The following is a 27,329-nucleotide window of genomic DNA, read 5'->3' on the forward strand; positions in this document are numbered from 1 at the left end:
ACATTACTGCTCTGCACCCTTTCCTCTTTCCCTTTTCATTCTTTTAAAATTTCTTTTTGGAGACAGGGTCTCATGCTGTAGCCCAGGCTTGCCACACTGTGCAGTCCAGGCTAGCCTCAAACTTGTGACAATCCTCCTGCCTTCCAAGCGCCGGAATTACAGGAGTAAGTCATCACGCTCAGCTGACATGCAATATGAGGGCTTGTAAGAAGATGGGAGCCCTCGATTAGCATAGGCTCTAGACGTGTCCCAGACTCCTCTTCAGCTCTGCTCATGGCCCCCCGTAAAGTCAACCCATGCAACATGCAGCCTTCTCTAGAGAATGGTGCTCAAAATTACAAATTTCAATAATGATGCAGTAAGTCATGGTCCCCAGGGGTTTCACAGGGAGGGACTATGAGCTACTGTGCCTGACACGACATCTATTTTCTCACTTTCGCTGAGGGAAAGTGCAACCCAGCTGACAGAAGGAAAGTCATGTATTTAGACAGTTTTTTTTTTTAATAGTAATAACTCAGTTGGCTTCCAGAAAGAAATTTACCTCTTGTTCCTCAAAGATGGGCTGGTATTTCTCAAGTGATAATTTCTTAAGGATTCCAGTCAGCTCATCTACAAGAGGGAAAGGTGGGGATTAAAAAAAAAAATTTTTTTTTTTTGAAATTTGGTAAAAGGTAGCAAAAGTGGTTTTCAATTCTCTCTCAGATATAAGCATCTTATTTCAGAGGATGTTTGCCAAGAAGCCCCAGCACGGTGCTCTATGACACGCGCCTATGGCTGAGGCTGCTGTGCCCAGCTGCTCCCAGCCACTCTCTCCCACAGGAATGGCCCCACTCAAGCTGCATGGCCCAGGCTGATCTCCCATGGCTTGGCCACCCGTGTTTGCAGAGCTCTAGCTCCTGGGACTGGAGCTGCCCGTCCTGTGCAGGAACACACAGTCAGTGTCGCTGCCTGGGCCACAAGGCCTCAGCGAGCAGGCTGGCGCTCCAGGCAGAGGCTGGCTCAACCTGTGTGGAGCCTGTGGCCTTCCCGAAGCCCGGGGGGGTCTGGTGGAAGAGCCAAGACAGAAGGACTCAGACGAGGCGAGTGGGGTGGGTATCAGCAGGCAGGCTACAGAAAGGACCCAGGCCAGCATTTGAGGCTGGAAATAATGCATGTGCACACCCCACAGGGATTTACCAGATCGGACACAGGACTCTACAGGCCCCACGCAGAGATTTCAGGCTGACAGGCCAGAGCAGCAAGGAAGGAGACAGTAGGATGGGAGGTGACAACAGGGCAAGAAGATACTCTTCTACAGAGGTGGCCAGGGATGATGTGCCTCCTCAGGTGATGTTTAAGCTATGAAGGTATTTGGGAGGAGAGCGAGTGCAAAGGTCCTGAGGCAGTGGAAGCATTTAGAGAAGCAAGTGGGAGGCCCTGGTTCTGCCTTTATTCACGTGCTTATGCACCAGTGATTACGAATGTGCTGCAGTCTGCTGGGAATGCCTGGATGGGGAGGTCCCAGCCATGGGTGACTCCGGGTGGCTGGGAAGGTGTAAAGAGGGCGGTAGCTCTCCCTCTCTGGCACAGTGCTAAGTAAGGGGCATCTGTGCATGGCTGACCATTTGTTCTTTACAGCCACCCTGTAAGGGACAGTCTCTCACTCTCCTCATTTATAAAAGAAATAAGGCACAGTGGGTCGGGTTCCAGGTGTTAGGTGGAGTTCCTGGTAAAATGGCGTGCCACTTCACTCATGGTTATGTGTGCCATGGTGAAGAACCCAATCAAGGCGACGTGGGGGTAGAGGAAACAGCAAGCCCAGCCCTGGGGACTGGGCAAGCTGCTCCCCTCGGGGGGCTGCTGAGAATCAAGTCCCAGGCTGCACCCGCCCCACCACACTCACAGATGACCATTTGTCCCTGCACGTAGGCAGGTCGCCCCGTGGGAAGGAAGTGCATGCAGGAAGCGGTGCTGCAGGTTGCCCAGTAGAGCAGGATGTGCCACGCAGTGTACAAAGGACGACATCTGCAGCACACCTCACTGTCACTGCACAGAGCCGGCCGAGTCTCACCACGTGCTTCTGGCTGATTTTTGTTCTACTCCCAGATCCACAGCCAAGGAGTGTTGCTCCAACATGACTGTTCGCTGACAGTTTTGTTTACATGAACAAGGAAGAAAATGAAACAATGAACACACATGTTGGAGCATCATGTGAGCAACTTGGCTGAATCACAATGGTTTTCAAATAATGAATGAGTGTTTTGCTAGTTTTTCATGCTGTTCCCAGTATAACACTATCAACGTGACACTTTTAAGGTCAGCCTTCACTAATGGCATCTTCTCCCTCACTGCCTGGATGATGTCTAGTCAGTCTATCAGACAACAAATCAAGCCCCGGTTGGTGGCACTTGCTGATGTCTGTGCTGCGAACACCCCACGAGTGGTGGATTTCAAGATTTCAAGTGCTGCTGTCACATTCCAAGAGCGGAGCTGGGAGGAGGGACCCCAATGACACATCAAGAGCACACACACGAGTTACGCCAATCACCTCAGGAGCACAGGCGCCAGCCAGGTGCACTACAAAGGCATTAAGCAAGATATTTTATTTTAAATACAACATACCTGTATATTAGTTTAGTTTACTTAATTCTATGGATGTGTACTTTAATAATAGCTATGGCTAACAAATGACTCCAATTTCCTGTGCATCATACTATATGCATATACTAGCTCTGCGACACTGTTCGTCTCTGCTCCGTCCACATGGTCCCCCACAGGGTTCTTCTGCAAGACATGCTGTGCTGTGCTGGGCTGGGAGCAAAGGACTGATACCCCTGTGATATCACCTGACACTATGACGATGACTGCTTGCCCAACTGTATGGTCCTTATTCTGATGGCCAATCACGCAGCCTCGGTACAGGCAGCCTAGGATGGATGTGAGGCTCAGAAGGAGGCATTATTGTTCTGACACCTTAGTGGGAGGAGTCCAGAGAGTGGAAGCGGAACTGATGGGCAGGAAAAAGATCTACATGTGGTTGCGGGGGGGGGGGGGACCATTTCCCAGAGGATATCATAGCGTGAGCCTGCAGCCCCTGTGGTGTGACCGTCTCATACCCACAGGACAGAAGTTTTACCTGAGGACTCAGAAACCTTAGAGAGAGAGAAAAACAAAAACAAAATGGGCTTTCCAGCAGAACTATTTTATTTGTTTACTTCTGATTTTGTAAGACATCTCATGTGCTCAAGGTTGGCTTTGAACTATGCAGATGAGGTTGGCTTTGAGCTTGAGCCTCCTGCCTCCACCTCTCAAGTGCTGAGTATCACCACCCCCGCTTAGAGCCACACAGCTAACCCAGAAAGAACCACTGGTCCTCTTCCTTCCCATTCTAATTAGGGCACTGCAAGCCTTCTTTTACCATGAAAGAGAAGGCCTGAGTGATGGGGTGGGGGTTAACAAAGTATTGACTTTTTCTTCCTTAGAGAGAGGGCTGAAACCCATAAATGAACCTCTGCAAAGCTTGGAGGTGAGGAACTCATGAAGGGGACCCCGTCAAAACCTGCACAGGTAGATGAGGCCACTGGTGATGCTGGAAGCCTTCCCACGTGACTTGTCTGGAAACCCTGACAGTGAGTGCAGTTCCGCAGTAGAGAGGATGCTGGCAGCCCCCACAGGCATCCACTTCTAACTCAACTCAGCATGCCGGCAGGACAGCTCAGCATCTGTCTCAAGGGCCATAAGCAATACCACCCCACCCACCTCTCATGCTCTTTAATTGCACCTGCCTAAGGCCACAGCTGCCAGAGGGCAGGCAGCCGTAAAGGACAGAGTGCTTTGTGTCACCATCCTTATCTTTCCTGGCCTTTGCCCTCCACCTGCTCAGTCTTCCTTCCCTCAGTTCCTGCGAGAAGGCAGGGAGTTAGCGGGAAGATGAAAAAGCCTGAAGCTGCCTACCAGCCCTTGGAGAGGCCTACTGAGCTCCAGAGAGAAACATTTTCAGAGCAACTGCATCTAAAAGTGCTTGCTTGCAAAGCCTGCTGTCCTGGGTTCTGCTTCCCAACACCCATATGAAGCTGGATGCAGTGATGCATGCCTCCACGACCCCAGTGCACCCAAGGCAGTCTTACAGTTCTTTGGCAGTGGCAAAACCCCGTTTCCAAGAAGGTGAAACATAGGCACCTCGAAGTTGTCTTTTGGCCTCCACACATGACCTGTGCTCCAGTGTGTGTATATGCACGTGCGCGCGCACGCACACACACACAAACTGACTAATGCTAAAAGTCTGGGAGCTGGAGAGATGGCTTAGCAATTAAGGCACTTGCCTGCAAAGCCAAAGCACCCAGGTTTGATTCTCCAGGACCCACGTAAGCCAGATGCATCACGGTGGCACATGCATCCGGAGTTTGTTTGCAGCAGCTTAAGGCCCTGGCATGCCCATTCTCTCTTTCTTTCTGCCTCATTTTCCCTCTCTTCCTCTCTCTCACTCTCTCTCACTCTTGCTATAAAATAAAATAAAATAATTAAATAAAATAAAAAAGTCTGACCTTGGTTGGATATAGCAATTCACGGTACCACATAGCTGCTTCCAGGTCACTGTCCCAAGAGAGCCATTGGGAGTTCATAGCCCTGGGGGACTTACCCTCATCTGTGATGGTGCCGCTGCTGGAGCCCCCACTGCTCTTGGACTGCCGATGGGATGAGGAGGAAGACACTGAGGACTCCGCAGTGTGGCCTTTGGGGGAGGGGGAGGGCGTGAGGGTTGGGGAGGTACTTTTGGAGGTACTGGAAGTTCCAGATGGAGGCCGTTTGCTGGTGTCCAGTTTCTGCTGAAGGGAGGAAGGCAAAGACGCAAGCTATCACCTGGTGGGTGGAAAGGATGAAAACAGATCCCATAACAGAGGACATGGGTGGCATCTACCTCAATAGCTGGGACTGTGAAACCTACTTCAAATACGGGCCAAGCCAAAGCAGCAACAGTGAAGAGCTACAGGCGCCCAGAGCAGAGGTGCCAGGGCTATACGGCAGCACAGCGGGTCAGGAGGCCTGGGCCCCGGTCCTGCCCTGTAGCCCACCTGAACAGCACTGAGCTTCTCTTCTATGGCTGTCCGTTTTTTGGATTCAATAATGTTTCATTTTCATCATATAGATCCTGCACACTTTATTAAACGCATGTGTATTTCATTTTCACATAATTTCATATAATACATTTCCAAATATATTTAGTAAAAAGCAAATGAAAATCCTACTGCTCACTATTAGCATAAGGAAATACAAATGACTCTGCGCGTTGACCGTGTATTCCCCGAGTTGCACCCTGAGCTTACAACCTTGTTATTGTGAGACCTTGCTGAACTCATTCATTAGTACTAAGAGCTTTGAGTTCTGTTAAGTGATGTTTCTACATTTTCTTCTTTCATCTGCTAATATGTTGAATCACATTCATTGATTTCCCAATGCTTAACCAGACTTGCAATAAACCCCACTTGGCCAGAATATATTATTATTTTTATTTGTCACTGAGCTTGACTTCCTAGTATCTTGTGAAGGACTTTGATATTTATGTTCAAGAGGTCTACTGACCTGTCACCTTTCTTGTAATGTCATGAAAGATGCAGCTTTGTTCCCAAATCTTAAGGTGTAAGAAAGACATTTCATTATGAAGGAGTCATTAAATCATAATTGTCATAGATGTGTATAGGACTTCAAAGTAAGTGAGCCAATCCGAAGAGATATAATTACAGACTTTCACACTCTGTTCTTAGTTAACACAGAAAGTTAGTAAGCATATAAAATACCTAAAGAATACTACCAGCCAGCCAGAACAAAGTGGCATTTACCTAATTTCCCCTTCCCAGTGATGATACCAAGAAGATACATTTTCTTCCTAAGTAAGTGCACGTGGGAAAAGCACAAGATAAATAACAATCCAGAGAGTAAAGACCTCGGCACAAGGAAAGGAAGAAAAGTAGAACTATACTGGGGTAAGCTAGAAATGAGCAACAAGATTTCTCAAAAGCCCTCAAATGATTGAAAAATAAAACATACACTTCTTGTTTCCTTTTGTTGTTGTTTTTTTTTTTTTTTTTTTTTTTTTTGAGGCATGGTCTCACTCTAGCCCTGGCTGACCTGGAATTCACTATGCAGTCTTAAACTCAGTGATCCTCTGCCTCTCCAGTGTTAGGATTAAAAGTGTGTGCCATCACACCAGGCAAAACAGATTTTTTTAAAGCAATGAGCCAAAAAGGAAGTCTCAAAGAAAATGAAAAAAAAAAAAAGAAAAAAGATAAAGAAGTTAAAATAAAAATACTTTAAAATCCGTGCAGTATAGAAAAAGCAGCAGAGCACTTGGTAACACTTAGTGCTTATAATACTACCGACCTGTCAAGCAAGACGTGCCCTTTGGTAAGAGTAGCATTACTGCCATGGGGGTGACCAACCACTTTCTGGGTGGACTTGAACTTTCTCCTTAGGAGGGAATTCATACCTGCTCTGTACATCTAGTCAAAAGCATGTGTCTGGGGAGAGCGCATGCTCTAGTTGGGAAGTCACTGCCGTTATTTTGCTAAGTGGACATGATGTGTCTATCAAACTGCCTTCTAAATAGTTATGTCCATAGACTACTGCTCTTTTCAGCTTGGGTCAGTGAAGCTTCTTTCTGCAGTGGGTGATGGTTACCACAGAGATGGTCACCATGGAGTGCTGACAATAAGTGACTGTTGAATGCTCAGCCCTAAATAGAACATCTATATAACCTTCTCCAAGGCTTAGGGAGCAACACAAAAGTAGCAGTGGAAAGAATTTAAGAGCCAGAGGAAGGGGTGGAATGTTGCCGAATGCTGCCTATGGACCAGGCTGTTCATTACACTCATGAACTCCTACTAACTGTGATGACCTGCACAGAACTAGCACGAGATGAGTCTATCAGCATTGCAGTAGAAGGGAAGGGCTCGAAAGGCCCACCCCTCTCTGGGGGTTTATAGGCAGGTAATGACAGCTGGTGGCAGGTGAGACATTTTCATTAGTAATGTAGCCACTGATAAGGTGGCTGTGTTCCCGTAAATAACCCCTTGCCAATGCTCCTCAGGGTAACTCTAATTTTAAAAATACATAAAAGTAGAAGGGTGACTACTTGGGAAGAGAAGGGGATCATGGGAAGGAAGAGGGAGACGAGAGAGTGAATGTGATCAAAATACATTACATACATATGTGAAAAGCCATGATAAAATCCATTATTTAGCTGGGTGTGGTGGCGCACGCCTCTGATCCCAGCACTTGGGAGGCAGAGGTAGGATGGCCGCGAGTTCAAGGTCACCCTGAGACTACATAGTGAATTCCAGGTGAGCCTGGACTACAAAAAAAAAAAAATTTTTTTCAAAGGACAAACTAGGTACTGTGATGCACATCTGTGAACCCCACACTTGGGGAGTGGAGCTAGGAGGGTCAGGAGTTCAAGATCATTCTCAGCTACACAGTGAGTCCAAGCCAGCCTGGGCTATATGAGACCTTGCCTATAAATGAATTAATTAACTAAATTAAATGTTTTAAAAGCTTCCAAAAGAGAAATCAGTTGACTCCAATAGATTCATTGGTAAATCTTATCAAACAATTAAGACAAGAGGAATGGCCATTGTACATAATCTCTTCCAGACAAAAAAATTAAAAAGATAATACATCCCAATTCATTTTATGAGCCAATTATTCTTTCAGTACTTTAATGATGTCATGACACTACTTTATTTGCATACTTCCTGACAAGCAATCAGCTGCATTTATTTTTGTTTCTTGGTATGTAAGATTTTTTTGCCCATGGCTGCCTTCAAGATTTCCAAGTCTTATTTTTAGTAGCTGAATCATAATTTGGCTAGGTATTGTTCTTTTGCACATTTTCCCTAGTCTGTGTTGTCTGAACTTCATAGGTCTGTGGGTTTCCCTCTGTCATTCATTTGGGGGAAATTCTCCATTATTTCTATCATGGTTTGTCCCTTTAAAAAGCCATATATCTGATGGTATGGGGCCCAGACTATGACACTAATTGAGAACTGGGGGGAACACATAGGGGGTGGAGTCTAGTGAATGGAAGTTGAGTTGCTGGTGTGTGTCCTTGAAGGGGATCCTGAGATTCTATTTCTCTGCTTCATGGCCACCAACAGGTATCTAGACCTCCTTTACCACATGTTCCTACATGATGCTCTGCCTTACCACAGAGCCCAAAACACTCACTCTAGCCCGCCATGGTCTGAAGCCTTGGCAACCATGAACCAACGTGAACATTTCTTCCTTTCAAGCTGCTTGTCTCAGGTACTTTGTTATAGTGATGAAAACCTGCCTGTCACACTTTCTGTAAATATTTCTTCTGCCCACTGTTCTTTCTCCCTCAGTTCTGCAGGGATTCCAATGACCTGTCCATTAGTGCAGTATCCCACAATTTTTGTGTGCCATGTTTAAGTCTCTGCTTTTAACTTTGTGTTCTGGTTAGGGTAATTCCAGCTGATCCGTACCTTCAACTCACTGACAATTTCCTTGACCATGTCAAGTTTGAGGTGCTTGTCGAAGACATGCCTCATTTCTGTTACTGTTTTTCTTTTTACTTCCAGCATTTCCGTTTGATCTTTTATGGTTTCCATCTCTGCTAAAATGACCGTGTATGTAATCACGCACCACATTTCCCAGGACAGCCTTAGCATGTTAGTCATCACTGTCTTAAATCCCACCACATAATTCGAACCCCTGGCTCATTCCTAAGCCTGATTCTTATGAGTCTCTTGTTTCTTGGGAGTGTGTTTCTCTTCCTTTTTCACTTATCTTTAAATTCTTGCTATAAACTGGGTATTGTGAATAACACAGTAGAGACTAAGGTGGACAGTTTTTATGTCTGGGCCTGGGCCACCTTTGCCCTTTGAGAAAGCCTTTCCTTCATTGCTCTTCTCCACATCTATATCTGACTTGAAAAAGAAGTCCTGGGCTGGAGAGATGGCTTAGTGGTTAAGGCACTTGCCTGCGAAGCCTAAGGGTCCAGGTTTGATTTTCCAGGCCCCATGTAAGCCAGATGCACATGGTGGCACCATGTGTCTGGAGTTCATTTGCAGCAGCTAGAGGCCCTGACGCACGCATTCTCGCCCATTCTCTATCTCTCTGTGTGTCAAATAAGTAAATAGACAATAAAAATAAATCTTAAAAAAAAAGAAGTCCTTTCCTTAAATTCTGAAAGATTTAACAGGCTCTCTGTACTCTGGAACAGTCTTCTCTTGCCTTCTTGCTAGGGCCCTTGCAAACAGAACTTCTGATGAAGCAGACCATTGGGGAATCTATACAAGGTGTGTCTGCCCCAGTCTAAAGCAGAGGATCTCACAGGTAAGCACTGTGTAGGAGGCAGGTAAAGATCAGATTACGTAGGGGTCTCTGAAATGCCTCAACTGTTCTTACAACCCTGAGGAGACGGCTTTACTGCATCATGCGTCCTCTCCCTCCTTTGGGCCACTGTCTGTTCTGCAGCTATGTGTTTCCAGGTGGGGGCACGCTAAGGTGCCAAACAGTTCAACTGGTTGTCAACCCTGCCATCAGCCACTGCTAGAAACACGTCTCCAAACTCAGACACACACCGGCACTGCAGCCAAGAGTCAGGCAGGTGAGTGAGCCCTCAGACCACAGCAGCCCACCGTAGTCCAGATCCAGCCGAACAAATGCCTTCTGCTTGCAGCAGCCACCAAGCTTTAGGGTGGGAAGAGGAGGCTGACACCTTCTGGAGAGACGCAGCAGGAAGAGGTGGTGCACCTCCACCACACTGCCCTTCGGCTCTTCCAGCGGCTCAGGTCATGCTGACCAGAGAGCGCACCAGCGCACATACACCCTGCCATGGCAGTGAGCTGCCCACTTCAAGCAAAGTACACGCAGTAGATCCAGGAGGCTCCTGCTTCGGAGACTAATTTCTGACTCTTCCTAAGGGAGCCTCTGAAAGCACCACTTACTGCTGGAGCGCATAACAGAGAGCCCACTTCAGTGTCCTCTGACAAGAGCCAGGGCTGAGCTAGGTGGGGGGCTCGGGGAGTTCCCTAAACTCTACCCTGAGAAGCAAAGTCACTTATGCTGGGATGGGGCCCAGAAACCTGAAGTTGTAAACAGCTCCCTAAGGTTCCAGCACACCTCCACACGTAGAGCATCAGATCACTGAGAGAGATCATTTCCCTTAGTATTTCTGGAATGCATCTTTCAACAGTGAATTTCCGTTCATCAGAATATACTTGTGTGTCATTATACTTGGCAGACACATCCAAGTGTAGTAATAGTTAATGGAATTTGTAACTTACGTGCCTATTTCCAACACACATTAAAGAAAGCTGACGATATTTAACATAGCTAATAAAATCATCAGAATAGAGGCAGAACATTTGAGACAACAGAAAAGACTATTTAAAAAGCCCTGACTAGTAGACTTATTTAAATGAGTAGCTGTGAGTTTTTCAGCATAAAATGTGAAGAGAAAGACAATTAGTATTTAACTTCTTTTTGACAAATGAAAATATACCAAAATATCAGTAGGGACTTTTTTTCTTTACAGTTGAATTCTGAAAGGGACTTAATTATATAGACCCTTCACACAAATAATTTTTAACATAATGGAAAATAAGCTAATGGGTGAGGTGATTTTTTTTCTGAAGCAAATTTCTAAAAGGAACCTAGTTATGGAGGTTCTACTGCACAAGGGATTTGGAATGACACAGAGCTGAGGACCTAAGAGCCCAAGTGGAAACAGGTTATTTCTCATGCATCTACTAACCCATAAACTGGGGCTGGGGTTGTAGTCCAGCGAACTGAGGATTGAATCCAGCAGGCTGCCCAGCCCCGCTAGAAACCCTGTGCTCTCGGCAGTGAACACAGAGGGATGAGCGCCTGGCCCACAGCTCCTCAGTATTGTTCCTTGGAGCAGAGGGAAGCAACGCATGCCTGTTGGGAACAGACTGGACCTTCCACAAAAGCTGGTGAGTGGTCCTGAAATAGCACAGCATGGGCTCTCCTGTACCCCCAACCCTGCCTGTGGACCAACGGGAGGACTTACCTATTTTGTTTTGTTTTTGTTTTTCATATTAGGGTCTTGCTCTAGTTCAGGCTGACCTGGGATTTACTATGTAATCTCAGGGTGGCCTCAATCTCATGTCCATATACCTCTGCCTCCCGAGTGCTGGGATTAAAGGCGTGAGTCACCACGCCCAGCAGTAGGACTTATCTGTAAGCATTATAGAGGAGTCCACAGAGAACAAGCACCTTGCTACCGGAAGTGCTGCCACTGCACACGGGAGAGACCGGAAGCTCAGGGGGGCTGGAGCCCAGCGCTGGCCCCGCAGGACTTGACTGCTGGCTGGGCTTCTGCTCAGATAATCCAGCTGCCTTCTTCCTCTGAGCGGCAATCTGGGACAAAACGCTGTCTATGCTGCCACCTGAGGATGCAGAAATAGAAATGAGTCATGGGTATGAGTTCTTCCTGTCACACAGCCAGTGTGAGCCATCCTGTGCTGTCTTGGTGAGGCCGCACTCAGGGATCACGATGACAAGACTTCTACATGAGGACCTGGGGGGGGGGGGCGGGGGGGGAGCAGAGGCTACCACACTGCAAAGCATCAGGAGGAAAGTGGGAGAGGCAGGGCAGCTGAGATCCAGCTAGTCCACACTTCTCCCTGGACCAGCATCTCAATAAATCCCAGACTCCACGGTCCTCCACACGCTCTGCTTCCACTTACACCCTCGCAGCCATTTTCATATCTCTGCTTCCCCAAATCTCCTGTAACCTTGAGTCATTACAGAGAGAGGGAGAAGGGGATAGTAGCCAGGGCTGGGGGGCTCACTAAGCGGCGGATATTCACGGAGCATGTGTGGCTTACTATGTCCCAAGTGCAAACACTTTACACATATATTTTTTTAAAAGCCCTGGGCTGGAGAGGTTGCTTAGTGTTAAGGCACTTGCCTGTGAAGCCTAAGGACCTAGGTTTGATTCTCTAGTATCCACGTAAGCCAGAGGCAAAAGGTGGTACATGTGTCTGGAGTTAGTTTGCAGTGTCTAGGGGCCCATGTGCACACTTCCCCTCCCCCCCCAGCTAGAAAAAAATAAATAAAAATTTTTTTTAAAAAAAGAAAGTCCTACTGGAGGGCAAAGCAGACCAACAACCCCAAAAACCGCAAGCCGCCTGGGCCATGGGCTCAGGTCTATAATCCTGGCTACTTAAGAGGCAAGTTCAAGGTCTGCTTGAGCTGCGTGGAGAGTTGGAGGCCAGGCTGAGCAACTCTGTGAGCAACGTCTCAACACTAAGTGTGAGTGCGTGCCTCACTTCAATGCCCCAGGTTGAATCCTTAGCACCTAAATAAATAAAACAAGAGAAACCCAGGCAAGAGCTGACCTGCCATCCTTGTTCCAGGGACACCAGCTCATCGCTGAGCATGCGACTCACAGCTTGGAAGTATCACCTAGGCCTATTTGCAGAAGCAAGAATCTAAGGACAGCCTCAGAGTTCAACACGAGGGAGTGAGCCACCGCGTGATCCCAATGCTCTGTGGTAACCGAAAAGTGTCAGTAGCAGAATGTGAACCGACATAAGGTGGCACTCACAACCTCACAATGTGTGGAAAGGAATAAAAACAGGTCACAGAGCAGGCTGTAGCTCGTCATGATGTGCACGTGTGAGAACAGCCTCTGAAGTCTGACCACCCGGGTTCAAGTCAGAGCGTGATCCTGGGACCGTCATTTCACTGAAGTCCCAGCTCCCCCACATGTACAATGACTGGGCTTCTGTCTTTTGTGGTCCTTGGGCTTGTCTGGTCTTAATACTTTTTCTGCCAGAAGCATGAATGCCTTGTGCAGTGCAGGTGTGCTCCTCATGAACCGCCCCTTGTCAGTCTTGGATGCCCTGGGAGGATCTGGAAGTTTGCTGGAGCCCAGAAGACCTGCAGGGCACTCTGCGTGGAGACATCCTGCCTCCAGCTCAGGTGCAGGAGCCTGGGCACATCTCTGGCCCACTTGGAGCTTCAGTTTCCTCGTGTGTTTAGAAAATTTTATCAGGAACAAAAAAAGCATTATGGATTGTACAACCTCCTTCACCACCACCTTCATTCCGGGGGGGGGGGGTGTAAAAGAAACCATGAACTCAGGGCTGGATAGATGGCTTAGTGGCTAAGGCACTTGGCTGCGAAGTCTAAGGACCCAGGTTTGATGCACAAGGGTGGCACATATGTTTGAAGTTTGCAGTGGCTTGGGGCCCTGGCACATCCATTCTATCTAACTCTTTCTCTCTCTCCTGCCCAATAAATAAACAAACCACATATATATATATATATATATATATATATATATACACACACACACACACACACACACACACACATACATACATACATACATACATACATACATACATACATACATACATACATACATACATGAAACCCTGAATTGTTAATTGAAAATCCCTCAGCCACACCAAGAAGTGGCTCCTGGGCAGCCATTTCTGGGACTGTGATGGAGTTCAGAGGAAGCTGGCACCCTCAGGCTGGGCCTGCCCTACCTCCCCAAGGGGCCCGTGGCTACTCACCTGAGCGATTATGCAGCTCCCCACCGAGTCTGCTTATGCCCCCAACTCCACTGGAACCCCCCGAGGAATGAGGAGAATGGTTGAAGTTCCCCGAGCTGCTGGGAGAGGCAGGACTTCTGGAGATGCTGGGGAATTTCACGGACCTGATAGCAGCCTGCAGTAACAAGGCAGGTGAAGGAATTAGAATAGCCTTCTCTCTTGCTGATACCTAACACCCCAGTACCCACCTCACCCTGCCTGCCAAGGTCCTCCAGGGGACACAGCTCACATCCATCTGCTGATCTCAAGCTAGGCACCACACCCCACAAGTCAGCTGCCTTCAATCTCATCAATTTGAGTGACGAGGAAGATCTGCCTGTGCCACCCACTGAAATGCCAGGATGGCCACAGCATAGCCTTGACAGCCACCCTCAGCCAGCCTGCCTGTGCCGTCGTTCAGCCTGCAGTGCCTCCTCTGGCCCAGCTCTACCGTGTCCCTACAATCAACGCTCCTGCAGTACAGTGCCCTGTTTCACCCCTCTGCATGGACCTCCTGGGTTCCTGGCCAATCCCTTCATGTTTCAGGGCCTCTGTACCAACTCCCCTCCCCCATCTTCCTAGTGGCATCTTGCCATTTAGTCTCAGTGTGCATCCCTGCCAAAGAGGCCCAGGCTTAGCTCCCCACCACCCCAATGTCCTCTGTCCCTGGGCGTTTATCTCTGACCACAACTCATGAATGCAATTTAGCATGTTTTCTCTCTGTGCATTACCACTAGTGACCCAACAGCTTCCTGCCACCCCCAGAGACCTGCTCCCCTCTATAATCCCTGTCCCCAGTCCTGGTCTGAGGACCTTAGAAGCTGACTGGAGGTTGCACTAGGCTGAGTGGTGGCCAAGGAAGAGAGGTTGGTGCCCTCAACTCCTGAACATATGAAGACTGACCTCCTGAGGCCCAGTGACCATGATCTCAGAGGTGCTTGCTCAAAGTGTGCTTGCTTGATGGCGGATACCCCAGCAGCTTGTACTGGATTACCTGGAACACCCTAAATATAATGTGGTATCTCCTTGTGAAACAGACAAGGTTCGGAACAAAGAGGAGGCCACATGGCCGCAGAGGGAGACAGAGGTAATGACAGACTGTGACCCTGTGAATACCAACACTGCTTCCAGGTTTCTGGTCTCCAGGACTGTGAAAAAGCATATGTGGCTATTTTAAGTGGTCCAGCTCAGGGAGATCTGTCACGGAGATCATAAGAAGGTTCTGTGGGACCCCACAGGGCACTCAGGAGGGCTGTGACAAAAAGCAAACATGGCAATGCAGCCCCCCCACCACCACCCGCACGCTCCCCCTGCTGGGGTGGCACTGCAGCTGCTCGGTAGCTCTGACATCACTGTCTCTGGATGCCCACTCCAGCCCCCTTCCTCACACACATTCATTTTCTGAGCTTCCAGGCTTCCTGATGATTGCCCTGCGCAGTGTATGGTGACTCTCTCTAGACTCCCAGATCTGGACTTCTCTAGGGCAAGGGGGACAGGCTGCACTCCATGCTAGAATGTGGTGGACGTTCCATAAGCAGATGAAGCAGGTGACGTTGACGTCCGCACCTCAGAGAAAGAGTACATTTTCCAGAACACACCGCCACGGGAAGAAGTGCCAGAGATGATTCTGTGACTGCGACAACCCCAAGTTAAATAAAACAGTCCTGTCTGATTTGCACACATCCAAGACACCAGGCTGTGGTCTCCACTAGTGATCTGACAGTGTCCAGCCGCAGGCGCAGCCATGTCTCACAGGCATAGTGAGGCACCGAGTTTCTGCAGCCACTGGGCCACCATGGCAGGGCGTGTCCTAAATCCCTGCCTACAGCTTGCCTACTCACAGCAACTGCAGGGTAGACAAGGCTGCACACAGAGACCACCCCCACACTGACGGGCCACCCCAGGCAGGACAAAAGCAGACTAGGAGCGCTATGTTGGGGAACCTCTGCGCTCAAAGGCAGAAGCGTTACTCTCCTAGGAAAGTACTGGGAGTGTACACAGCGCCTTCTAGTGGCTGCCCTTGTAACAGCCCGGAGCCACAGTGTATAGCATGGGGCTTTAGAGACTACAACCTGTTTTCTGTTTTCCCACCTGGTGCATGAACTTCAGCTAGTCTCTTCCCAGTTTCCTCACAGGCTGAAAAGGAGGCTGGAGAGATAAAATGTGTACTCAAAACTGTGTTACTTGGAGCACCAGGGTCCAGAGAGAAGAGCGAGGTCTCTCTCCACCAGCAACATTTTTATCTTTCATTGTTGAGTTCCTTAGCAGCATTCTTAGACAAAGGGACATGACTCACTTCAAAGGACAAAGCAGTTCTAACCCAGGCTGAGTCAATCTGGGGTCCCTCAGCCTTCCACACACCGTTCCTGTGTGTGATGTCAGTGCACATATATCAACTTGATGACTTACAGTGTCTGTAGTCCCGCCACCCATGGGATGGGCCCTGCTGGCTCTTGGAGGCAACACAGTCTTCGTGGGGTCAGCCTTCCCATTGTGACGTGTCCGGGACCTGTCTGAGCTCCACAGCTCAAAGCTGGACGGGGGCAGGAAAGGTGGGATGACAGCCTTCAGCTTGTCACTCGGGAGTCGGGGGAAGGGAGCTCCATTTCGCAGCTGAAAAAGACAGGCCAGGGGTTAGAGGGACCTAGGGGGAATCTCATGCTGCGGGGAAGGATCTAGATTCCCCGGCTCTGTAGACAATGACACTCCGTCCATCCCTCCACTGGAGCTAGGAGCCCAGATGACATCCCAGGTTCTCCTACCAGTAACCTCACCACACCTATGCCTGCACTGAGGCAAGATCTGGATGGGGATAGGGGACAGAGGGATGAGGAGACATAAGACACCCTGGAGTGGGGAACACGGGGTGGCACTCTTCTGTAGTGCTGGAGAGAACTGAGCCCAAATGACTGCAAAGGAGAGCAGGGCAGAGAGCATTCCAGACATGCAGAGGTGGATTGTGTGCAGGCCTGGAACCCAGGGGTGCTGAGCTAAAGGAGAGCAGCATGAGCTGAGATCCTGGGGCGGGGGTGGGAGGGGCAGGAGCTGAGGGCCTCAAGAGTCCAGCCACACTTGCTCCTGCACCTGCTGCCTCCTGGCCCACTCCAGCAAGCCACACCGCTGCGGCTCACAATGCTGACTCTGACTGCACTTCACATTTTGAACATGTTCTGGGAGGCGCAGTACAAAGTCCACACAGCCATGACTGTCGGGCTCTTCAGGAGCAGCATTCACATGGGCCGTGCTCGCTTTAATTAAGAAAACACAGAGAACACGGAGCCAGATGGTGCTTCGTGGGGACAGGCATCCCACAGTCAAACCTGCCTGGGGGCGGCCGGGCAGCATCTCTGCACCAATGGCTGCAAATGCCCACCCAGTGGCCATCAGGGCCACAGGCCAGCCGCTACCCACTGTGGGGACAGCGAGTGAGAGCACTGGCGCCCTCTGCTGCACACATGCAGTGGGGACAGAAGCATGCGGGCCCGGAAGGCAGGCCTCCTGGGCTCCCACGTACTGGCTGTTTGTCTGAGAGTCTGAACAAGGGCTGCCCCTCTGGAGTCAACCAGCCGTCCCAGTCTGCGGGGAGACTGGCATGACACTCCGAGGCCGACTCGTCACGGATGGCTACTTTCACAACCTGGGTGATGGGATGAAATCGCTGTAGCTTTCCTGGAAGCCAGTGGCCTTCACCTCCTTTGCTGAGGAGTTCTGCTTCTAGATTCACCCCCAGGACTAATTTGGAAGTAGGGGGGATGGCGGTAGAAGGACATTCATAGAGATGTTAAAATAACTAACAAGTAGAACCTCAAATTCCCATAGGCTGGTCCCAGATAAAGTCATTCTGTGATGGAATGTCTGTCATGTGGCCATTAGATCTGACGTGGCTAGAATGCTCAACGACGTGGGAAAATGGCCATGGCCAAGTGTTAGTCAGTCAGGTGCAGCACCAAGAGGTGGGGATAAGAGTGCTGGCCTTGCATGGTTCTTGAGAGATGAGATGAGTCACCACACATGAAATGCCAACCGTGGCTGCTATTTAATGGCTCAGTGCTATTTGCTGTGATTACATACAAAGCGATTCCACAATCACAGGTGCTATAAAGGCTTCGAGATAATACTCAAAGAATATACACCAGACACCACCATGACGCACCCTAGGTGCGTTATCAGTTTTAAACAAGACTTTACAGTTCTTGTTTAAAAATACACACACACACACACACACACACACACACACACACACAGAGGTAGGCAGGCAGGCAAAGGGGGAGGGCGCACCAGGGCCTCTTGCCGCTGCAAACAAACTCCAGATACATGTGCCACTTTATTCATCTGCCTTCATTTGGGTTCTGGGTATCAAATCCCAGTCTGTCAGGCTTGTAAGGAAGCACCTTTAAGTGTTGAGCATTTCTCTAGCCCTAGAGTCCTTCTTGATACCCAACTGCATCTCCCAAATTTCCTATAACAGTATTTCCCTCTTCATAGTGGAAGTACTCATTGCTGTGTAATAACATGATCAAATGCCAGGCTGCCCGAGCCTCCACGGCCAGCCCATCAATTTACACCTGTTGGCCCTGCAGGGTGTGTGGGCAGATTTGGCCAGGCGCCACTCTGCGCCCTACAGTTCTGCTGATGCCTGGGTCTTGCAGGTGAGCTCCCCAGCTCCTCCATCCTCAGCAATACTGCCCTCTGCTGGCCAAAACTAGGGTCTTGTCACTAAAGGGGCTTGAACTCTGCGGCTCTTATACCTCAGAACACCAAGCCAGGCAGGGTGAAAGAAGCATACTCAGGGCCACTCAGCAGTGTGAATTCTGGGCCCCACACTAGGCTAAGTCCTGGGGAAGTGATCCCATTTAAAAGCCACAACCGTGATGGATAACACCCCCTAAATCTGACTGCAGCCTGTCCGCTAGTACCAACCTCCCACATCTTCCTATGCAATGACATCCATAATATTTACAAGGGCAAACGAATGCTGGAATCGACTTCACTGCCCAGGTTCCTGTGCCATGTGAGGTGGTCATGTGGCTACATTTTAACCAATCTGACATGAGCAAAAATTCATATGTGTGTGTGTGTGTGTAAAGGAAACTGTATGCATGTGGTATGTAAGTATGCATACATATAAATGTGCATGTGTGTGTACATGCATGTGGAGGCCAGAGGATAACCTTGGGTGTCATCCTCAGTAATGTTGTCCACCTTTTTTTGAGACAGGGTCTCTCACTGGCTTACAGCTTACCAATTAAGGCTAGACTAGCTAGCCAGTGAGCCCCAGGGATCCCCTATCTTCACCTCATCAGCACTGGGGTTAGAGGTATGTTCTACCATGTCCAGCATCTCACAGGGAGGGGATGAAACTCAGGTCCTTGTGCTTCAAGGCAAGCACTTCACCCACTAAGTCATCTCCCCAGCTATTCAGGTAACTTATTTTAATAAAACATCATTTTAATCTTATGCAAGTTTTTAAACATATTTTAAAAAATATTTTAGTTTTATTTATTTGAGGGGGGGCTTCTTGCTCCTGCAAACAAACTCCAGACTCATGTGCCATTTGTGCATCTGGTACGTAGGTACTGAGGAATGGAACCAGGGCTTTTTTTAAAAAAGTGCCTTAACCACTGAACCATCTCTCCAGCCTTTCAGGGAACATCTCTAAAGACAAGCTGGCATGTGCCATGGCACCTGTTTCCCTGCTCTTTTCAGTGACTGGACTGAGGCAGTGCGATGGTTAATCTGGACTGTCAAGTTGCTTACACTGAGAAGTGTCAAGGAGATTCATGAGCCACGCCTCTGGGTGTGTCTGAGAGCATTGCCAAGAGAGGATTAACTAAAGAGGGAAAACAGCCTGGAATGTGAGCAGCACCATCCACCAGGTTTGCACCATTTCCAGATGAAATAAAGGGAAAAAGGAAAGAGATGGTCAGGGCTGACATTCTTTCCTGCTGCTTCCTGTTACATAAGTGAACAGTTTTCCTCTGCCATGATGTTTGACATCATCACAGGCCTGTCACCATGGAACCAAGTGACCATGGAGTGAAACCTGTAACTGTAAGCCAAAAAGAACCTTTCTTATTTTTTTAAAAAATATTTTATTTATTCATTTGAAAGAGAGAGAGAGGAGGAAAAGAATGGGTGCAACAGGGCCTGCAGCCACCACAAACTCCAGATGCATGCGCCACCTTGTGCATCCGGCTTACATGGGTCCTGGGGAATCAAACCTGGGTCCTTTGGCTTTGCAGGCAAGCACCTCAACTGCTAAGCCATCTCTCCAGTCCCCTTTCTTCCTTTTAAGCTACTGTGCTCAAGAATGCAGCGAAGCAAAGTCTAGTAAACACAGACTAGGAGCACAGCTCTGGTAGCCTTCTGACTGTGAGGGGACCTTGGGAGTGAGCAAGCGGGCACGAGAGCAAACGGGTACGAGCTGAGGTCATAAAGTCCATGGAGCTGGGGCCTATGCCTGAGCTCAGTGGTGGGTTTATTTATGCCTTGCCACTTGGGAACCTTTTGTCATTCATAGCTGAGCTTCATCCTGACATACAGAGGGCTGAGATCATTGAACCGAGGCCTCTCTGGGAGGAAACCTACGTTCCTCCACCCACATCCATCATGATGGGTCTTCATGCCTATGCTGGTCATCAATCCTGTTCCTCTGGTGCCCACCTAAGAACATGGCTGGAACTTAAATCTAGCCACCAAGGGCTGGAGAGGTCGTGTGCAGTTGACAAAGTGCATGTCGAACACGCACACAAAAGAAACCCCATATTTGGCCCCCAGCATTGCGTAAGCCAGGCATGGTGGTGCATGCCTATAATCTCAGCACTAGGGCGGTAGAGGCAGGAAGATCAGGAGTTCAAGAGCATCTTCAGCTACATATTGAGCTTGAGGTTAGCCTGGGCTACAGAATAAAAAGACTCTGGCTCCCAAGCAGCAGCAGGGCCTTGCCCACAACTCAGGGCTGGCATCTGCTCCAATTCCTTGGGGCTAGAGCTCCAAGGATGTTCATCCACCTTTATGGGCACAGAAAGACAAATACCTACATCCCTCCCTGAGAATCAATGAGCTAGCGATCAGCAGAACCCCCAGTGCTTTTAGAGGAGCCCCACTCACCATGGTCGTCAATAATGCATCTTCCTTCTCTCCTCTCAGGCTCCCGGCTCCTGCAAGATAAATGGAGGCTTCCTGAAATGGCCCACCCTATGGCCATGGCTCGAGGAGTGGCAGCGGAGGGCCCACATCCTGGAAAACGGGCTCTCCTGAGTGATTAAATATTTAACAACAATTGGTATTCAATATTCTAATAGACAGAAGGCATTTAAGCATTATCTTGGAGCATGATTTCAGCTTTTCCAGAAACTGCTGCTGTTCTAGGTCAGACAGTGGAGTGCCGAACTCAATAGTCTGTCTCTGAAAACAGTGGTGCCAAAGGAATGGGTCCAGGATGGGAATCTAACCATCACAGGGAGCTTAACTCATCCATTTCCCCTTAGGTGTGGAAATCTCCTCAAGTAACCTGGTAAAGTCACCCAAGTAGTTGGGTGGCCCTCATGGAAGGGAGCTTACTACCTCACTGAGAGCTCGTTCTATTTCAAAATACTTTCCGTTCCACTGGCCAATCACATTGGACAAGTGGAGAAACCCTCCATCAAAGGCAAAGGTAGGCAGTGCCTGGCCTGGGGATCCCCAATAAGGAGCACACAACAGCACCGTACTCCAGGACTGCATGGGCCGCTGCCGCCCCTCCCCCATCACACTCGGCATTACACCTGCCTACGTCTAGTCTTCCTGTGACTGGCAGCCGCTTCAGTGTCTCCTCTTGACATCGTGGCACCCTGAGAGGAGCCCAGGAGGTGGCAACCAGGGCCTTGGTACCGGCTCAGCCCCTGTTGCAAATCTACGTGCAGCCCCTCCTCACCACTGTCTTTGGTCCTGTGGTCCACCTCAGGGGGCCCAGAACAGCTGGTCCTGTCCTGGGGGGCCGCCCGCATCGTGGAGTCCAGGGCCGGCTCGGGGTCATCGGAGAAAGGCAGGAGCTGGCTGCCGGCCAGCCCGCGGGGCAGCGTCTGCATCAGCTTGAGCTTGCGGAACCTATTGGACATCCGGTTCCACCAGGACTGGGTAGGGGAGGGAGGGCACAGGTCAGCTACAGGGACAGCAGGGTGGGTCCAGGAACAGCACCCCCATTTCACATGGCCTCCCCCTTCCTGGGTGCCAGGTAGACATTTCTCAACCACAGCCCCCTTCCCACCACTGTGCTGCTCTGAAAGGCAGACTGGGGGGAGATGCCACACCCCTCCCCCACCAATGTTTCTCACTGACTCAGTCTCCCCGCTATCAGCAGAATCACAGAGCCAGAAGGGCAGCTTAAGGCTTACACTCCCTCACAGAATGGGAGACTCAGAGACAGGCAGGCTATAAAGGCAACTTCAAACACCCTGCCATGGACGGCTGCCTACTTCTGCCCATGCCAACGACACCTGAGGGGAGTCAGTGACCATAGCAAGGCCTGAGAGGTCTGCTGAGGCAGCTCATCCTCTCTCCACAGGAAGGGGGGAGGAAGAGAGAGAGAGTGAGTGCGTGCGTGTCTGTGTCTTGGGAGGGGGGGAACTGCACCTCAACACTGCTTAGAGGCTTCTAGCAACCCACACGGGGCGAGATGCAGGCCACAGGACGCGAGCAGACGACGCTGTGAGGGGCACTGGGGAGCCAGCAGGACAGAGGCGGGTCAGAGCAGGGTGACAGCATGAGGAGCCACAGAGCCAGACAACGGTCTGTGTTCTCAGCAATAAGGTGCGTTTGGCTTCCAGCAAGTAGAGTGGCACAGGGAAGATGAGAAACCCATGCAGCAAGATTTCGCTTGCCGTCAGAATAGAAACTGGGTTTTAGACCTTGCAGAAAGAAGCCAAGGACCTCCAGGCTCTGGGACCCCTGAGTGACAGAGTCGGCAAGTGTCTGCTGGGGGGAAGTGCCACAGACCCCGTGCAGCATGTGTGACATGTGGCCAGCTCAGGACTACATCCTGCATGGGTTTAAAAACTCTCTCTTCATTTAATCCCAGCACTCGGGAGGCAGAGGTAGGAGGATCGCTGTGAGTTCGAGGCCACCCTGAGACTACATAGTGAATTCCAGGTCAGCCTGAGCCAGAGTGAGACCCTGCCTCGAAAAAACCAAAAAAAAAACCCAAAAACTCTCTCTTCATGGAAAAACTGAAGGATGGGGATGTAGCTCAGTGGTAGTGTTTACCAAGCATGCTTGAGGCCTTGGGTTCAATCCCCGGTACCACAAAAATTAAATATGTGGGCATACACACTTGTTGCACAGCAGTTGGAGCTACCCCAGGATGCTGTGATCAACCTGGTTTGTCTGGTCCTCTTTCCTACAGCTCTCTCCTGCCCACTTGCCAGCCATGCTGAGACCCCCAGCTAATCCAGCCTAGGTGCAGCAGTCTCCCCACCCTACCCCATCCCAAACCCCTTTTAGGCAGAGAAGGCAAACCTTTAGCCCACCCTTGTCATCGGGTAGCACTGGGATGCTCCAGGGCTGTCTGACCTTCGAGGGGGGCAGGGGCGGCGGGTGGCTGGGCCGCGCTTTCTCCTTATTCACCTGCATGCACACAGACGCCAGCAGCCGAACAAGTTCCGTGTCTGTGGACACAAAAGGTACTGCCTTACCCGCCAACTGGTCAGCCTGACCCTGGGCTGGGGCCCGAGTCAACCCTGTCAGCAGTAGCACTCTGTCCTGCAGCACCAGGGTAGAGGTAACCCCATAATTCCCAGATCAACTCCCACTTCTCCCTCTGATCTTCCCAGGTGTAAGACACAAGCCCCAGGGTTTACCCTGCTTCACCAGACAGAATCCCAGAAACCTTGGGAGGGCCCATTGAAAAGGCAGGGCTCTAACACCCATGGGTGAACAAATAAGACACCCAGAGGACCCTCCCTGAAGGCTGGTGCAGGAAGGGTATGGCCAGTGGAGTCCATGTACCCTTGACACCTGAGGATGACTTCCCAACTAACACACGGGCTTCACAGGTGGTCACGGGGGCGGTGCTGGCCCGGCTCCCCGAAGGTTCAGAGGCTGACCTTGGTTCCTCTGAATAACTCACCGGGGTCATTCAGCAGCATCACCAGATCAAAGGCCGTGTACCCATTTTTGGCTCGAAGCGTGACATCAGCCCCTTGATTCAGCAGATATTTGACAATTTCTTTATTCCTGAGGAGAAAAAAGGGCAGTTAAGTTTCCTGCTGCTATTTGGATAACTAGTATCCTTCAAAGGTCCATGCGACAAAAGCCTGGTCACAAGGAGGTATTGTGGATCATCAGAGGCGACCTTATGGGGGTTACCAGTCACTGACGGTATGTCCCCCTTATGGGGCCCAACCTCTGTCTCTGCTTCCCAAATCAAGGTGAGAGCACTTGTTTGAACTTGCTCCTCCCCACCCCCATGCCACGGTCACCCTCACTGGGGTCCCAAAGCCATAGAATGCTTGGTTTTGGGCTCCGACCTCCAGAAGAACAAGCCAAAAGAAAGCTTTTCTCGGGGATGGGGAGGTGTCTCCATGGGGAAGAGTGTTTGCTGCACAAGCAGGGACCACAGCTTGGGTCCCAGCAACCATATAAAGCCCAAGCGTGGCCACACAGGCCCAGAACCCTACTGCAGAGCCAGGCAGAGACAGGAGGGTTCTTGGGGCTCCCCGGCCAGCCACTTTAACTGAAAGACAGGGAACTCCAGGTTCAGTAAGAGACACTCTCAGGAAAACGAGGTGGAAGAGTGACAGAGGATACCTGACATCTTCCTCTAGACTCCACACATGTGCACAGATACAAAAGATCGCTTTTCAGGAAACTGCCTCAGGTATTTTGTTAGAATGACAGGGAACTGACTAATCCACTCACAAAAAGCAACCATGTGGCTTTGTTCCTAGGCAACAGGCTGCATGATGTTAACTGCAGCGCTCGGTTGCCTAGGGTTTAAGCAGGGCATGGGCAGTTGCCGTCAGCTACCACCACTCACCAGGTCAGAAGCAATTCTGCTTTGAATCAGCCTTAACATTCCTTCCTCTACCAAGGGCTCTGTCCCCAAGCACCGCGGCCACACGGACCGCACTGCTGCCTACCCTGCCTCCACGGTAGGGCTTCCATGCAAGCCCAGGTTTGACAAGGAAGTCTGAGAATTATCGTATTCCTGAGGATGCAGGTGTGTGCTATGGTCAGCTGAAATGCACAAGGACAGACGCGCAAAGTGGCGCTTGCGTCTGTGGTTCATTTGCAGTGGCAAGAGGCCCTTGCACATCTATTCATTTTCATTTTCTCTCTCTCTGCTCACAAATAAAAAAAATATTTAAAAATGAAATGGGGTGAGGAAAGAGTCCCTAGATGAAGCGATACTATCTAGCAGCAGCAAGATGACCCCAGAGGGGGCCTGGGAGGAGGTGACAGCCCACCTGGCTGGGATGATCTGGTGAGAAAGGACTCATAAGCCTCCAGCTTGTTTGAAAGGTCAAGAACTCTTGCCACGAAGGCCACATGAAACCCAGGAAATGCAAACACTGTTCATGTCACAAAGGTCTCTGAAGCTCCAGGCAAGAACTCCCAATGAAGCAATCCCACAGCTCAGCTGATCCCAACCTAGAGAACTCATCATTCTGCCTACAATGCTCCCGCTGCAGGGGTTCTCACAGCGACTGAAAGACGTCCTGGTCTGGGCAAACCCGGACACAGGCAGGGCTGGCACGCTGCTTCCCTGGTCTCTGGAGGCCTCAATGTCCTCCTAGTCCTGCCTCTAGCATCTCAGGATAAGAAAGCCCATCCCAGGCCAGAGCACCTTCTCCACCTTGTTGTGGAGGGAGAGGATGACACAAACCCATGGTAGGTGGCCTGCATGAGTGCCGTCCAGCCATGCACACTGTCCTGCTTGTCCACATCAGCATGTCTCTCCACCAACAGCTGAACCAGGGGGAGCTGCCCTGTGACGGCTGCCAGCATCAGAGGGGTGGCCCCGTCTCCATTGACCAGGTTCACATGGTTGGGGTCTTCATCAGCAATCTCCTTAACCAGCTGGAAGTTTCCTGTCAACACAGCATTAGTCCAGGTGACCCACAGTCCTGTGTCTTGCTCTGGTCATGGGACCATGAAAGATAGGCCAAGGAGAACCCCATTCAATTCCCTGTCTATGAGAGGGGGAAACAACTGCCTGGATGAACAGAAGCACTGGTCTTAGAGAGCAGGCAGGGAGAGGGACAAAGGACAACGGGCCTGCAAAGGGAAGAGGAGGTCTGTCTCACTGTGTGGGGATATGAGAGGGATTCTGGGGATGGGATCTTTATCAAGGGAAACCCTAGGCTGAAGCGGAGGTCAATGGGGAGGGGAAAGCACAGCCTAGGGGGGATTCTGGGAGGACTTTCGGAATCTGTGGGTAGAATATTCTGATCAATAAGGCCTCTAAGACCTTCACTTCCCTGGTGAAAGCGAATCTGGAGAAACAACTTGTTTTCTTGTTTTGTTTTTGTTGCCATATTCTGTGTGTCAGACTGGGGAGATATGGCCCCAAAATACTTTCTGAAACACTTACCCATCTTGAGTGCGTGGAAAATATCAGGTCGTCTTTTCTCCTCATCTGGATGAACAGAGATGTTCACAGTTAGCTGTGGAAAGATTTATAGATGGCAAAGCTACGTGGGGTCACAGCACATCCTAGCTTTCAAAAGGATCAGCTGTCAGACAGGACAGAGGTTACTGCGGGCTTCGGAAGCCCTTCCAAGGGCGGGCTGCAGCCATAATCCCAGACTAAGGAACTATCCTGCTTAAGCATTACAAACTTTGGGTTGTTTTTACTTAAATTAAAATGTATGGCTTTTGAAAAACCTCAATGCTGTTAAGAACCTGAAAAAGAAACAGAAATTTTTTTCTTCTAAAACCTAACTATGTTACCACAGGATAACTCCAAGACCAAGCAGCCCGTGACACTGAGCAGCTGGGCTCAGGAGGTGATGGCTGTGGCTACCAAAAGAGTCAGTGGCAATTGCTGCCTTCCTGGCAAGTATCAGGAGTCTGAACGTGACTCCTGCCCAGGCCTGCAAACACAGCCGCCTGGTGGTGGTCACCAGTCAGATGTCTTCATGCTAAGCCCTGCTCCTGGCTGGGGTGGGATACCTCATGCCACCCACTTGAGCTCCTCCCTCCGTGCCTGGCCCAGTGGTGTCTCTGCCCCTGCCCCCAAACAGACATCCCCAGGGCTGGTTTCATGCTAGGAGTTGTAAACAAGACTCCTGTGGCCTTCTTGAATCCCGGGCGAGGACCAGCTGTGACAGATCCCTCGGACTCCTTTCCCTCAGTAGCTGGGAGGAAGCCTTAGCCCAGAGGGGGTGACGGTGAGTCTGAGTTGGGATGTACTTTTCTAGAACGGCCGTCCCTTCATTATTAACATGGGGAATCGCTTCATGCCACTAGGTTGCTACAGAGATCGGGGCCTAAAATAGAAAGGAAAATGCTTCCGAGCCATGAAGGCCTACTCAAGGAGCAGCACTGGTTTACTTCTCCCCCGTAGCCACTTGAGCCACCTACTGGAGTAACTCCATGATGCTCAATGGCAAATACAGCCACAGCCACACAACCACGTGTCTAATTTTGCATGGAAATAGTAACAAATCATGCTGCATCGCCTTAGTTCGTGCCTACGAGCCCAGTGTGCTGTGGGCTGGGGCCTTGGGCTAGCAAGACCTTCTGATAGAAGAGTGCTACCAGTCTTAGTGCTGGCTG

General features: G+C 50.0%; 1 protein-coding gene across 4 annotated transcripts in view; it reads right to left on the minus strand.

Annotated features, from left to right (window-relative positions):
• The window catches only part of Anks6 (ankyrin repeat and sterile alpha motif domain containing 6), a 53,236-nt gene that overhangs the window by 14,465 nt on the left and 11,442 nt on the right, over positions 1-27,329 (minus strand). For 2 of the 4 annotated variants that reach the window (XM_045141650.1, XR_006635086.1), the window contains exons 3-13: positions 26,143-26,187; positions 25,435-25,639; positions 23,677-23,783; positions 23,067-23,215; positions 21,487-21,685; positions 20,682-20,731; positions 15,981-16,184; positions 13,554-13,707; positions 11,239-11,411; positions 4,619-4,805; positions 542-609 (exon numbers count right to left, since the gene is read on the minus strand). In XM_045141650.1, coding sequence (XP_044997585.1) covers positions 542-609; positions 4,619-4,805; positions 11,239-11,411; positions 13,554-13,707; positions 15,981-16,184; positions 20,682-20,731; positions 21,487-21,685; positions 23,067-23,215; positions 23,677-23,783; positions 25,435-25,639; positions 26,143-26,187 — 1,541 coding nt within the window. The remainder of the gene's footprint in view (positions 1-541; positions 610-4,618; positions 4,806-11,238; positions 11,412-13,553; positions 13,708-15,980; positions 16,185-20,681; positions 20,732-21,486; positions 21,686-23,066; positions 23,216-23,676; positions 23,784-25,434; positions 25,640-26,142; positions 26,188-27,329) is intronic. The other 2 variants (XM_004657041.2, XR_006635087.1) reach the window with 2 other exon arrangements.

The sequence above is a fragment of the Jaculus jaculus genome, chromosome 1 (genome assembly GCF_020740685.1).
Source record: "Jaculus jaculus isolate mJacJac1 chromosome 1, mJacJac1.mat.Y.cur, whole genome shotgun sequence".
Lineage (NCBI taxonomy): Eukaryota > Metazoa > Chordata > Mammalia > Rodentia > Dipodidae > Jaculus > Jaculus jaculus.